This window comes from Megalobrama amblycephala, linkage group LG1 (assembly GCF_018812025.1).
Source record: "Megalobrama amblycephala isolate DHTTF-2021 linkage group LG1, ASM1881202v1, whole genome shotgun sequence".
Taxonomy (NCBI): Eukaryota; Metazoa; Chordata; class Actinopteri; order Cypriniformes; family Xenocyprididae; genus Megalobrama; species Megalobrama amblycephala.
The window spans coordinates 29480739-29495415 of record NC_063044.1 but is presented as its reverse complement, the minus strand read 5'-3'; the positions used below and the strand labels follow the sequence as shown (position 1 = coordinate 29495415).

General features: G+C 37.5%; 2 protein-coding genes and 1 pseudogene across 3 annotated transcripts; all 3 read right to left on the bottom strand.

Annotated features, from left to right (window-relative positions):
* Nucleotides 1-722: 722 nt before the first annotated feature.
* On the bottom strand, nt 723-839 carry LOC125250794 (annotated as a pseudogene).
* Nucleotides 840-3963: 3124 nt separating this feature from the next.
* LOC125249677 (protein FAM13A-like) lies at nt 3964-7530 on the bottom strand. Of its 2 annotated transcripts, XM_048162020.1 has the most exons (8): nt 7143-7521; nt 6785-6902; nt 6491-6697; nt 6209-6386; nt 5871-5997; nt 5639-5694; nt 5344-5430; nt 3964-5156 (listed from the first exon to the last, which is right to left on the bottom strand). In XM_048162020.1, exons 1-8 carry the CDS (start codon nt 7176-7178, stop codon nt 5138-5140), a joined length of 828 nt encoding a protein of 275 aa, XP_048017977.1. In that variant the 5' UTR covers nt 7179-7521; the 3' UTR covers nt 3964-5137. The 2 variants fall into 2 exon arrangements, with proteins under 2 accessions (XP_048017977.1, XP_048017984.1); XM_048162027.1 differs by lacking the exon at nt 6491-6697 and having other exon boundaries at nt 7143-7530.
* Nucleotides 7531-10596: 3066 nt separating this feature from the next.
* Nucleotides 10597-11922, bottom strand: LOC125267185 (protein PET100 homolog, mitochondrial). Its single transcript, XM_048188579.1, has 4 exons — nt 11765-11922; nt 11448-11534; nt 11183-11215; nt 10597-11002 (listed from the first exon to the last, which is right to left on the bottom strand). The coding sequence occupies exons 1-4, from the start codon at nt 11789-11791 to the stop codon at nt 10913-10915; spliced, it is 237 nt and encodes a 78-aa protein (XP_048044536.1). The 5' UTR covers nt 11792-11922; the 3' UTR covers nt 10597-10912.
* Between the last annotated feature and the right edge of the window lie 2755 nt (nt 11923-14677).

The following is a 14677-nucleotide window of genomic DNA, read 5'->3' as shown; positions in this document are numbered from 1 at the left end:
CTTCCCAGGGTCATCTGAAATATTCATATGAGGCTGGATCCAAACCAGAGCTGGCATACCTAGGATGGCATCCTGAGATAGAAACAGAAAAGCAAATGGAAAATATTTTGCCTAGCTGTTTATAACATTTCAAGAAATAGATAGTCATGTGCTTTTGATCTGATATAACTGGAGTGAACGCTCTCCCTCCTTTAGTGGACTTAGATATCCTAGAAACTAATGTGTACTTTTAAAGTACTAAAATGTGCCTTTAAGGTACTAATATGCACCACATGTGAATGAATGAGGCATTTTATATAGAGCTTTCCTATGTACTACTGTACACCCAAAGCGCTTTACAATCATATCAGGGGTCTCTCCTCATCCACCACCAGTGTGCAGCATCCACTTGGATGATGCAACGGCAGCCACAGTACAACGCCGCCAGTGCGCTCACCACACACCAGCTGTAGGTGGAGAGGAGAGAGAGTGAAAGAGCCAATTCAATGGATGGGGATTATTAGGAGGCCGTGATTGGTATGGGCCTATGGAGGGAATTTGGCCAGGACACCGGGGTTACACCCCTACTCTTTACGAGAAGTGCCATGGGATTTTTTTTAATGACCACAGAGAGTCAGGACCTCAGGTTAATGTCTCATCCGAAGGACGGTGCTTGTTACAGTATAGTGTCCCCATCACTAGACCACAGGGTGAGCACCCCCTGCTGGCCTCACTAACACCTCTTCCAGCAGCTACCTGGTTTTCTCAGGAGGTCTCCCATCCAGGTACTAACCAGGCTCAGCCCTGCTTAGCTTCAGTGGGCAACCAGTCTTGGGCTACAGGGTGATATGGCTGCTGGCAAGATGTAAAAGATGTAAAAGATGTACCTTTTCACTTTTGTACCTTAGGGTACTGCCCCAGTGACAAGTACCGTACCTATTTTTCTGACAGTGAACGGTGTTTTGGGGGTCTGAAAAACTGGTTTGTGCAAGTTTTTGACAACATCTCAACATTTGACATCATCTCTGTATAAACTACAATAAATCTCTCAAGATCTCAGCAGAGGATGAATAAACAACTCCACAAACAGAATCACCAGCTTCACTTATTACTAACCAGATAAGAATTATTGAGAATTTACAGAGGTTTATAATGTTGATGTTTTCTTGAAAATAATAGTTTAGTTTGAAGTCAAGATTAGGGTGATCAGTGTTTGCTTTTGTTGGGCAGTTTGACTCTTTATATTTTAACATTAGTTTTCTCTGGCTGTTGTAATTGTGTTTGCCAGGGAAAATATGATAAGACAATGTTGGCTCATCATGTAATAGTCTCTTACTGATTTCATTCAGAGTCTAATTTCTGATTTTATAGGTGATGTTGAAAGTGAAAGTGACGTGTGGCCAAGTATGGTGTCCCATATGCAGAATTTTTGCTCTGCATTTCACCCATCCAAGTGCACACACACATCAGTAAGTATTCAAACACACACACACCGTGAACACACACCCGGAGCAGTGGGCAGCCATTTTTGCTGTGGCACTTGGGGAGTGACTGGGTGCCTTGCTCAAGGGCACCTAAGTTGTGGGTAATGTAAGTAGAACACCTACATTTCCTGCCGGTACTGAGAGTCAAACCCACAACCTTCAGACTCTCTAACCATTAGGCCACATGAATATCATCTCATTGCTGATAGTAGCCTTGTGACTGAACATCTTGATATTAAACAGTGTTGTGATAACCTGAAGAATATTAAAAAGTTCACTTCTTTTTTTTTTAAGAAACTCTGATTCATTTGGACACACACAGACATCAGTAATCACCAAATGAATCTTTACAATGGTGACATAGTTTAAAACTCATGGCCCCCAGCTTGCATTGCGGCATGAAGCATGTCACCATTGTTGAGATTCAAATGCAGATTATTACTGGCTGTGTGTGTCTAAATCTTTAAAAAAAATTGTGAACTTTAGCTGCGTTCACGTCACCTCGTATTTACTGGTATCTTGAAATGACAACACGTGACGTTATATTCGGAGCTGTTCACGTCCTTTGACTGGGAATTAAGCGTTTCCATGGCACCACTATCAACGCCTAAATGAATCTACAGCGGTCAGGTGGTACAGCGGCCACGTGGTACATGTGGGAGCTTTCAGAAAACTCCCAGCTTACAAGCTGTAATTACGATCTCTACGAGGACGTGAACGCTTTTTACAAGTTAGAATCTCGTAACTACAGGAATTACGAGGCCGCGTGAACGCACCTTTAGTTCATTCAGTTTAATTTAATATTATTCAGATTATCACAACTGTCACAGGATCTGCCACACAATCAGCACCATATCACCCAGCTCCACCCATTCAGTCTCAATCACTCAAGTACTGATTCACTGCACCTGCATCCACTCATCAGCACTCTCTATATCTGCAGTCACCATCCACACCACAGTTGTCTGGTCTCGTCGTTGCTACCCAACACAAGCCTGACTAACTACTTGCTCTACATACCTGTTCTACAGACCTGTATTTACCATCCTCTGTCTTCTGTCGTCCTTCTCCAATCGTCTCTCTCTTCAGTGGTCCAGGTTCCACTCCTCCTTCATTCACCAGTGTCAGCTGCAATACAATTAAAATACCAGTTTCACTTCTTACCTGTCTTGCCTCCTGTTACGAGACACATCACTGTTTACTATCCAGATGTTGCAGGGATACTCAATGAGGTCATATTCATAAGATCACCTATAAAACCAGATTAGACTGATGATTACATAGTTATCATTTAATGAGTTTGTTTGCCCATATAATCTTAAAGGTTTTAGGTTTAGCTAGTTTGGCTTGCTGTCCACTGATGAGGGGCTCATTGAAGCAGCTTCAACTCGAGCTCTGATATACCTCCACAGTGAATAAATATAGGATGTGATTGCATAGGGCAAGGTACCTGAGATGAAGGTGGAGTTTGGGGAGGTGGAGGGATGCTGGAACAGCTGAGACTGAAGAGAGGTAAGCAGCTGCTTATATACTCTGGCTGTTGATTGGAAGATTAGATGGGCTTGCTCCTCACTAAATTACGTTTAGGAACTTCACTAATAAGTAGCCATCATCATCTTATCACTTGCCATAACAAACACAAGTACAGCAGCCAAATAAAAACTAATGTTAAGTCAAGTGCCCAACTAAAGCAAACACCGGTCACCATAATGGCGACTTTAAACCAAAATTTAATTTTCAATAAAACATCAGCATCTAAACCTCTGTTAATTCTCAGTCATTCTTAAATGTTTAGTAATAAGTAAAGCAGGTAATGATGCTTGTGGAGTTGTTTAATCATCCTTCACTGAGATCTTGAGAGACTTAATAACCTCTCAGGCTGTGGCTGTAAGTCAGTTGTAGTTGTTTTTCTCTGTTATTCTGCTTGTTATCATCAGGTGGTTTCAATAATGCTCAATCATCACTCAGTTAATCACTTAATTATCTAATTAAATCTAACACTGCTTCAGTGTTTATTTTAACACTTTGCTGGTGGTTCCCATATAAACACAGAGCAGTATTAATTTAACACTGTGGATTTGCGGTAAATAAGAAAGAGCTTGTGTGGTTTCTCTGATACATCAGTTCATACATAGAGCTGAGGTCCAAATCTCCATCTTCATAAGAGAACAGCGACACCTGAACAGAGCACTAACTACAGTTAAATGAAAACAAATGTGTCAGGGCTCATAGTTACTGTAGCAGAAATTATACAATGATAATGTAATTGTTAAACTGCAATGGAACCTTTTCACTTAACATGATGTGAAAACATTATTTTTTGCGGGAGAAAATGTTTTCTCTTTTTGATTTGAGGTTTTTCATTAAAGGCTGTTCATTGGTACTAAACCATTGTCATGTCTAAACGATTTGTTACAGAAGATCAGACCATGAAATGGAAGGACAAAGAAAAAAATAGAGAAAAGGTATAGACTTATTTAAGAAAGAAAGGAGTCACTAATTGAAGACAACAAGTTTTAATTGAGTCAACTGAATCAAAGCCTCTTGACTATTATCTGTCTTCAAAAACTGAACAGGCCATCCTTCACCGGCCCCAGTGTCTTCAGGTGACCCTCACCAACTCCAGTGTTTTCCTTTGACCCTCACTGACCCCAATGTCTTCCATTGATCCTCAATGGCCCCAGTGTCTTTCAGTGACTCTCACTAGCCCAAATGTCTTCCTGGACCCTCACTGATCCTAACATCTTCTGGTGGCCCTCATTGGCTCTACTGTTTTCAAATAACCTTCACTTGCCTGTTGACCCACAATGGCCCCTGCTTCTTCTGATGACCTTCACCAACCCCAATCTCTTTCGGTGACCCTCACTGGCCCCAGTGTTTTCCATTGACCTTCACTGGCCCCAGTTTCTTCTCAGGTGACCCTCACCAACTCCAGTGTTCTCAGGTGACCCTCACCAGCCCCAGTGCCCTCAGGTGACCCTCACCAACTCCAGTGTTCTCAGGTGACCCTCACCGGCCCCAGTGCCCTCAGGTGACCCTCATCGGTCCCAGTGTTCTCAGGTGACCCTCACCAGCCCCAGTGCCCTCAGGTGACCCTCACCAACTCCAGTGTTTTCAGGTGACCCTCACCAGCCCCAGTGCCCTCAGGTGACCCTCATCGGTCCCAGTGTTCTCAGGTGACCCTCACCAGCCCCAGTGCCCTCAGGTGACCCTCACCGGCCCCAGTGCCCTCAGGTGACCCTCACCAACTCCAGTGTTCTCAGGTGACCCTCACCAGCCCCAGTGCCCTCAGGTGACCCTCACCAGCCCCAGTGTTCTCAGGTGACCCTCACCAGCCCCAGTGTTCTCAGGTGACCCTCACCGGCCCCAGTGCCCTCAGGTGACCCTCACCGGCCCCAGTGTTCTCAGGTGACCCTCACCGGCCCCAGTGCCCTCAGGTGACCCTCACCGACCCCAGTGCCCTCAGGTGACCCTCACCGGCCCCAGTGTTTTCCTGTGACCCTCACCGACCCTAACATCTTCTGGTGACCCTCACTGGCTCCACTGTTTTCCAGTGAGCCTCACTGGCCCCAATGTCTTCTGGTAACCCTCACTGGCCCCAGTGTGTTCCAGTGACCCACACCTTCTATTCTTCTACACACTTAGGTCTGGATCTCTATTCCTGCAGAGGCCTCTCAACTCTCTATGTCATTGCTATGTGACAAGGGTATAAAAAGAAAGACATTCATGATCTGTATAACTTTAACACTCATTTTTACTCATTCGACTGATCTTATTCATAGCAAACCTTTCTTTCTAAACTTTATTTTACCAGATCAGTCTCTTTTCCATCTCTTCTCCAACAAACATAAATATGTTTTAAAAAGATCCTACTGTGTACCTGTCAGTGCATGAGCAAATCTTTCTCCAAAAATCTCTTGATCTTTTTCTCAGTCGCCCAAGTAGTCCAATTTTAGGCAGTTTTGATCTGAAAAATACATACACAGTAAAAGTATGAAGAAGGACTGACAAGCACTCTATAATAAATGAACCTAATAAACAATCTGTGCATGCTTAACAACAGGTCTGCACGTGTGTGGGTGTGTGTGTGTGAGATTGTATGTGTGTGTGTGTGTGATTGTGTGTGTGTGTGTGTGTGTGGGGGTGTGTGTGTGTGCATGTGTGTGCATATATACCTGATTTCTGGAAGAGGAAGCTGTTGGACACACTCTTCGTTGGTCCAGTCCCCTTCCTCCAAACACACACACACATTTCTAAGCATTTCAATCTAAGCAATCTCTCACACATAAAATAAAACTAAACAATGATCTATTATCGTTTTCACTCTTACATACTAGCAGTTACTAATAGTAATAGGTTAACAATATTCAATTCACAAAACCAGGTGCACACAGATGATAAACTCACTGTTGTGTTGCCGGTGGATAGATGAGGGTACATGTTTGGCAGCAGATGTTTCAGGTTGTTCAGCAGGTGCTCTGTCAAGGTGTTACACAGACCCTGTTCCTCAAACATGGTGGGGCCGAGAGGAATGCTGCACACACAGATAACAAACACGTGTCACCTTTCTAAATACACCAAACACATGTCTTCCTTTTATGATTGACAACTCCATCAGACTGGTCTCTGTGTCTTATGATCCCTAAAATCTTGTGCAAGAAATTCTATAAACCTCAGTCTGTTGCGGTGTAATGTACTGTGAAGAACAGACTATATCAGCTGAATACACACATACAAACACTCACTGGAAGATGGTGGGTCCAAACACTGTTGCCAAGTTTTTAGATGTCATCAGATTTAACTGGCTCTCAGCAGCCACTCGGGACAGGAAGAACATCAAGTAACAGAGGACGTTAAAATGTTCCTCAGGAAGACTGTTCAGGATCATCCTCACAGCCTGATTCAGTTCTTCCTGTTTAGACTCTGCAAGATAAAAATAAAAGTTTAAGAAAATTGAAAATCTGTTTTGTTGTGCAGCAAGTACCCAAATTGTTCACTTATCTCATCTCCACCCCAACTTCACTTACCCCTGAACACCTTCAACAGGTTTGTCATGTATGGCTCTGGAATCAGTCCACCAGGCAATTCCCTGAGGAAAAGTTTTAACAAGGAGGCCAGAGTAGGAATATCCCCACTGTCAAACTCTGGAAAGTCTCCATGATCGAAACTTTTCCTCAGTTCCTGGCAGCGTTTCACTGACCCGCTGACTCTGAACAAGCCAGAACTGAACAGACCTACACACACACACACACACATTTTACAAACACACAATCTCAGCAAACAAGTGACAAACACTGAGAAACACTGTCGAACACACTCACCATGCTTCTCCACAAACTCCACTATGTGCGTGAGCACTAGAGGAAGACCCTGCCTCATCTGTCCGCTCTTCCTCAGGCTGATCAGGGGCACACCGAACACGGCTCTCTGTGTTTCCACCTACACAAAACGAAAGTTCAGGAAAAACAACTACATTTCAGGAAGGCTTACAGGGAATTGTACAGTACAGCACATGAGAGAGTGAGTTTACCGAGGCCTGAAGTGTCCTCAGTGAACTCTGACTAACATATTTACAGGCTGTTGTTCGTTAATTACAAAAATTGACCATGCTGATTTATGAAGATTTCATAAACACAACTTTTTATTTTAGATATTCAGTTGTGCATTTCGCATACTTACACAGACTGATAAAACACCGATAGCTGCCATTTCCATGAAAGGACCGGCGTTTATTCAGTCGACGCAGTTGTCAACCAATTCGAAGCCGAGAGTCAAAACCAGAAAAGGGTCAAAGCCGGGAGTCCAAAACCGAGTCAAAAATCGCGCGCCAAAAACAGAAGGGAGTCAAAAACCAAGAGTCAAAATGTGAGGAAGTTCCAAAGCCGTGAGTCGAAGTCCGAAAGAGAGTCAAAACCGAAAAACAATAACCGAAGAAATTATCCGTAGATCGCTAACTGCTCCAAACACACCAACCGCAACAAACGCCAAAACACCCAACAGAGAATTCTAGATAGAATGTTCGTATGTCTACCTGCTGCACAGCACTCGTCATAATTAATGCGTTCTATTGTAGAATCTGCTGAATAGAGTCAGCTGTGCTGGTTTCATATGCATATGGATTCATACAGCTTTCATTCTTATTAACTGTTTTGTCAAGCATAGTTTTTTTTTAATTAAACACAAAAACATCAATATGTACGTACAATAACGTCAATATATCAAAATAATATTGTACAGATTACAACTTATTCTTAAATATATGGTTAAATGAATATTAACAATGGCAAAATTAGAGATTAAAATGTACAAATCAAAAGTCAAAACAACACACATGAATTTTATTTGTTTTAGTGAACATTTTTTTTATTCTATTATTCAAAAATAACCAGAAAAATACATTCATTCATTAAATTAGTTTGCAAACAAAATAGATGTTTCTCATTACTCTGAAAGCACAAAACAAATACAGATAAAATGAAGGAAATATTCATTTACTCCTTAAATGTCACTGTCCCGCTACTTCTGAATAGGATGTCAGTTTCATAAATTGTATAAACATTATAGAAGTAAGTGGTTCATGTCACTCAAACCATAGGCTATATGGAAATGAAAGAGTGCTTATGTGGTCACCAATGGAGTGGAAATGTTTGGTACTGCGCCAAAACAAAATCTTACTGAAAACCTAATTTTTGAGATATCAATCAAAAATTTGAAACACAACTTGATTAGATTTTTTTTTTTTTTTTTTTTTTTTTTTTGGGAGTAAAAACAGTTTTTAGAGTAAAACAGTTTTGTAAAATATATATTTTATATAAATTAGAAGAAATAATAATTTTTTACATTTTACATTTTCCTAAACTAAAACTATTCAATATTTTTTTTATTTCACTTTCATATTTTTTTCTTTCACTTCTAAAAAAATTAAAGGATTAGTTTACTTTCAAATGAAAATTAGCCCAAGCTTTACTCACCCTCAAGTCATCCTATATAAGACTTTCTTCTTTCTGATAAACACAGTCGGAGAAATATTAATAAATATCCTGATGCATCCGAGCTTTATAATGACAGTGAATGGGATCAATGAGTATGAGCTGAAGAAAGTGTCTCCATCCACATCCATCCATTATAAAAGTACTCCACACGGCTCCAGGGGGTTACAGTTTTTCTCCATTGGTTTGGCTCATTTCTTGAAACAGAAATTACATTCTTAAAACTCTAAGATCATTTGGCAAAATAGTCTCACAGTTCAGCACAACATTATAGCTCACTTGCAAAAGCTCACCTCTCCCAAAACAGTTCACTCATGCTTCAAAACTAAATTTCCTTCTCATTTAAACAGTCAGTGCCCCCAAAATGCTTCGTCCCTTTGGCATTGTGTAAGCACTGCAAGTCAAAATATTTAGATGTTTTGTCACTATGGCAGAGGACCATTGAAATATCCCTCATGTACACCTTTCACTCTTAGCCAGGTCCTTCATTGACAATGGTTACTGTACTGTTTTTTGTCTAGCTAACAGAATACAATTGTGTCTAAAACTGAAAAAAAGAAATAGGATTTTAGGGTAAGAGTAGCCTCCAAGGTTTGACATCACACATTGCACTCATACTGCCAAATGTTCCAAGGATTCATATATGGTATTATGTTCTTGACTCATTTTGACAATTGAACAGACATGTGCATGTAATGACTTATACAATGTAATGACTTATACAATGAAATGACGCTGACATGTTTAGGAGCGAACAACCATTAGACTGAGAATCAACAATTAGATCAGATCAACAAGATCTATTCACTTGAAAATTGTGCTCAATGTAGGCTACCTGTACGTAATCATATGCAAAGATGTACTGAGACATTGAGACATGTACTTAGACATTTGCAATTTGATGAAATGAATGAGAAAGTCAATTCTGTTGTGAACAATTGCCAAGTGGTTTGGAGGTTTGTCCATGTTGTTTTGAGAATGTAATTTCTGTTTCAAGAAATGAGCCAAACCAATGGAGAAAAACTGTAATAAAGGCCTTCTGGACATGGAGCCCTGGACATGACATGCAGGAAAAAAATAGTAGGCTAAATCATGTGCACAATTTACTATTTTGTTCCCTCGATTTATAAATCGTGCACACAAATTTTAATTTATAACTTGTTAAATATGGATTTTTTTTTTTTTACAAACATATCACTTCGCCTCAGAAGGCCATAATAACTTTCATTTGAAAGTGAACTAATCCTTTAAATCTGTGCTCAAAAGTATTGAAGATTTAAAACAATTGAAGTTGGGTTCTCTATCCCCAAAAATGGAAGTGACAGTTCAGGGGTTAAAGCATACTGTATACTCCCCTCATATGTATACTCTTGAATCTTGATTTAATTAATGGGCTGATTACGTAAACATGTGTTCCAGGTTCAGTATAATGTTTCTGGCATAATGGAAACTACATTGAGACACTTACAATGGAAGTGAATGAGGCCAAAACATTAAAATACTCAATAGATAATATACACTCTAAAAAAATCCTGGGTTGTTTCAACCCAAATATGGAACAAACCCAGCCGTTGGGTTTTTCCATATTTGACTCAAATTTGGGTAGAAGCAACCCAGCATTTTTTAAAGCGATACCCAATTTTATTTTTTACAATACTAATAAATCTACAAGACATAAAGTTGATTGTGTAATTATGATTATAGTGCAAAAAAAATCTCTTGCTAAGATTTTCTGTGCAATATCCAATTTTACAATGCATTCATGCCAAAAACACAAAATAATTGTGCTTTAAACAGTTTTACAGCACAAATACATGTTTTAACATTAATATATTTATCAATTTATTTGCATTAATTCTTGTTTCATTTTTGTTTTTAAATCTTTCCAAAATCTTTCATTCAGTTCTATTGTATGTGTCAAGCTACTTTTTTTAAACATACAAGGAAAACACGAGTCTGAATTATGTTTCTGGTAATCAGCATTATGCCACAAATGCTGTCGACTGAGATGAACTTGCATTAAACTCATATTATTCTATTATATACTTCAGATAACTGCCTTTTACAACATGTAAATACCAAATATGACCAAATGTATAATACATACATATTAAAATTGAATATAAATATGACAACAAACAAGATTAAAAAAGAAATTCCTTTTTATTTATTTTCAAATTGGAAAAAAATAAATCAACAGCAAAAACAAAAAGCAGTGTTCTTATTTATTCATTAAGAAGACACAATAAAGTCAAACCACTCAATTGTAACTGTTTAAAGACTTATATATTTACAAAAAAATATACATTTTCCCCACCTGTTTATTAAACTATGTCCAGAAACAATATTCACATTAAAGTTTTAGGGAGAAGCATTACAGTCTTCCCATGTCACACATGAGCGCTTGTTCCCAAAGTTATATTATGAGCAATAGTTTTGTTGTTTTATGTTGTTTTATAGTCATTCCTCAGACTCCATGGCCATCTGTTTCAGCATCTTCTGCTCTTTCCGGTTTCTCATGCGCTCTTTGAAATCCTCCAGTTCTTGCCTCTGTTCCAGAATGAGAAATGGCACATCACTTATCATATTATATTATATATATATATATATATATATATATATATATATGGCTTCAGAATTCTAATGGGACCCTTGCAACCACCAAAGTGAAAGCGGTTTGATTACAGTTGAAGTGTGCAAATTAAATCAAATTAAAGTGGAAATACTTACATGCATTTTCTCATCAGGTGGGAAAATCTCCCTCTGAAAAATGTGATGATATAATGTGATCACACAACAGCAACTGAATATAGAACTGCTAAATAACACAAAAGAGAAACCTCCTAGTGAAGCCTGAATATGATTTTAAAACAGATTCAGAGAGGCCACAAATTTAAGTATTGTCATAACTCTGAACAAATATTAATGTTGATATTTACTTATTATATGAATAATAGTATAATAATTGATTTAGATTATTAGGGCAATAATAAACCTTTCGCTTCACGATGTATTCCTCAAAATACTCTGCTTGGTTTGATATCCAAAACATCGCCACTGGAAACGACAGATACACCATCATCTGTGTAAAAAAAGAAACATTACAAATCTACTGATATTCACTTGTTTTATCAGTTATTTAACCTACATATGCAGACAGTGATGAGCAATAGTGTTTAGCAAAGTGGGACGTTTAAAGCTTTTGCGCGTTTTATAAAATTATTTATCTCCCAAAAGTTGGTTTAGTTTGTTTATATATAGTTTATTTAGACAGCCCGGGCTGCTTACAAGGCTAAACGTAATCAAACTCACCCTAAAAACCTCTATTTTAACCCCCATGTCCTACAGCTTGACAGTCACGCATCCAGGCACTTCCTGTTTTCAAGATGTCAAAATAAAGGTCCGCGCTAAACACGCGCAGTCACAGCTACGTTATTATGCACAATGAAAATACTTCTCTGGAGAGGCGTGCATTTTTAATTGTTCATGTATGTGAATTTATTATAAACATCGAGATGTTTAAATCAAACTTTTTTTTGGCTTAAATGTTCTTCCAGCAGACTCGTTCCTCTCACTTAATTCAGATGCAGGCTTATGAAAGCGCGTGCAATCGTTGACCGGATGCAGGTACATCAACATAATGATGTAAGCATGCTGTAACTTTACATCAGAGTCACTGTACGATAGTTCCTCTATCTATCAAACTGTAAAAACAAAATTCGTCTTTGCTTAACCACATCTAATGATATTTAAAGGAAATTTAATGGTTAGTTCATTTAAAAAAAAAATAAAAAAAATGGAAATGATGTAATCATTTATTCACCCACAATTTTTTTCCAGAGCTGTATGTGGACCACATAAGGTGATATTTTAGGCAAATTATTGCACTTAGTCGTCATCTAAGTGCAATGAAAGTGAATGATGACCGAGTCTCTAATATTCCGCAGTATTCTCATTTTTGTAATGACACCTCTTGTGAAAAAACAAAACAAAACAAAACAAAAAAAACACTAAATGCATTTGAAATACATTTATTTTGTGCTAAGTATACTACAGATACATTTACATATTTATGTGCTTAATAAAAATACTCTGCAATTGTACTTTTGGTATGCTAAACTGGTATACTTAAAGTCAATTTTGTACCTAATGCACTTTAATTGTCTGGAAGTAGTGCTGAAGTCCAAATAAAAATATACTTAATTGTACTTGTTTGTGCTAAAGTTTAACTATTGCAAGTATTTTAAATATCTTGCATTTAACGACTGATATTATACAGATATCATACAATCTTTATTAATAGTGACATTAAAACACTTTTTAGGCATAATATTAAGAATTGTGCATTGTGAAATAAAGAAATACTCTAAATAAAGTTTAAATATAATTTTATATCAGCAAGTCTGATGCAAAAACTTGAGAAAATGAGATCCAGGCAGTCCAGCAAAGATTATGTCAGAGATCAGATTTGAATAAGGAATAACAAATTTATTAATTAAAAACTATAGAGACAAACAAATTCATTAAGTAATAAAATCCAGAGTATTGTATCTAATAGATGAAGATGAAGAATATACAGAAAGAAGGAACAAAATTAAGACATTTGCAGAATGAAATTAGAGGTAGAAGAGAAGAAGCAGAAAATACATAAGAGATGCGAGAAGCAGAAAGAGCAAAGAAAAAGCAAAGGAAAGGTAAACTATCAAAGACTCAGTCCGTTTTATACCATAAGCATAGGGAAACTTACCTCCCACTCAAACTTATGTTTTGGTCTAATAAGAAAAGGTCAAATGGATTTATCCATTATGTCATAAACTGGTCAAATGTCAAAAAATAGATGAAAATAAAAATAGGGGTTGACACCCTTAAGGGAATTTTTCAGATCTTACATTATCACGTCAGCAGAAATAGAAATGAACATATTTTGATACAAAAGTACATTGAGTTCAAATGAGCAACTAATTCTGAAAACATCATCGCTTCTGTGGTACTTGGCAGGTGTCCAATATCTAACCACAAACGTGTCAACATGATCTGTCACACTAGAACACTTGAAGAACAGCTGAATATATCAAGCATACATAATCTTAAATATAAAATAAGAATAACCATAAAGGGTACAATAAAGAGTAAATTCTTGTATGAAAATATGATGAAAATTAATATATGGAGTACATGAAAATATGAAATCAAATGTAATATTTATTACATGATAAACCATAAATGATTAACATAAAATATGAATAAAATGCATGAATATTGACCATTTTGGATCCACCAGATGTCAATAAATATGTTAATGGATTTGAACTATACCCAGTATGAATGAAATATGTATTTTAAATAGATTTTGGTATTTTTATATATATATATATATATATATATATATATATATATATATATATATATATATATATATATATATATATATATATATATATATATATATATATATATATATATATATATATATATATATATATATATATATATATATATATATATATATATATATATATATATATTACACACACACACACACACACACACACACAGTGCTCAGCGTAAATGAGTACACCCCCTTTGAAAAGTAACATTTTAAACAATATCTCAATGAACACAAAAACAATTTCCAAAATGTTGACAAGACTAAGTTTAATATAACATCTGTTTATCTTATAACATGAAAGTAAGGTTAATAATATAACTTAGATTACACAGTTTTACTCAAATTAGGGTGATGCAAAAATGAGTACACCCCACAACAAAAACTACTACATCTAGTGCTTTGTATGTCCTCCATGATTTTTAATGACAGCACCAAGTCTTCTAGGCATGGAATGAACAAGTTGGCGACATTTTGCAACATCTATCTTTTTCCATTCTTCAAGAATGACCTCTTTTAGAGACTGGATGCTGGATGGAGAGAGATGCTCAACTTGTCTCTTCAGAATTCCCCATAGGTGTTCGACTGGGTTCAGATCAGGAGCCACTGAATCACTTTCACCTTGTTCTTCTTCACAAATCCAACAGTGGCCTTAGATGTGTGTTTAGGATCATTGTCATGTTGGAAAAGTGCATGACGACCAAGGGCACAGAGTGATGGTAGCATCTTCTCTTTCAGTATAGAGCAGTACATCTGTGAATTCATGATGCCATCAACGAAATGCAGCTCCCCGACACCAGCAGCACTCATGCAGCCCCACATAAGGACACTGCCACCAC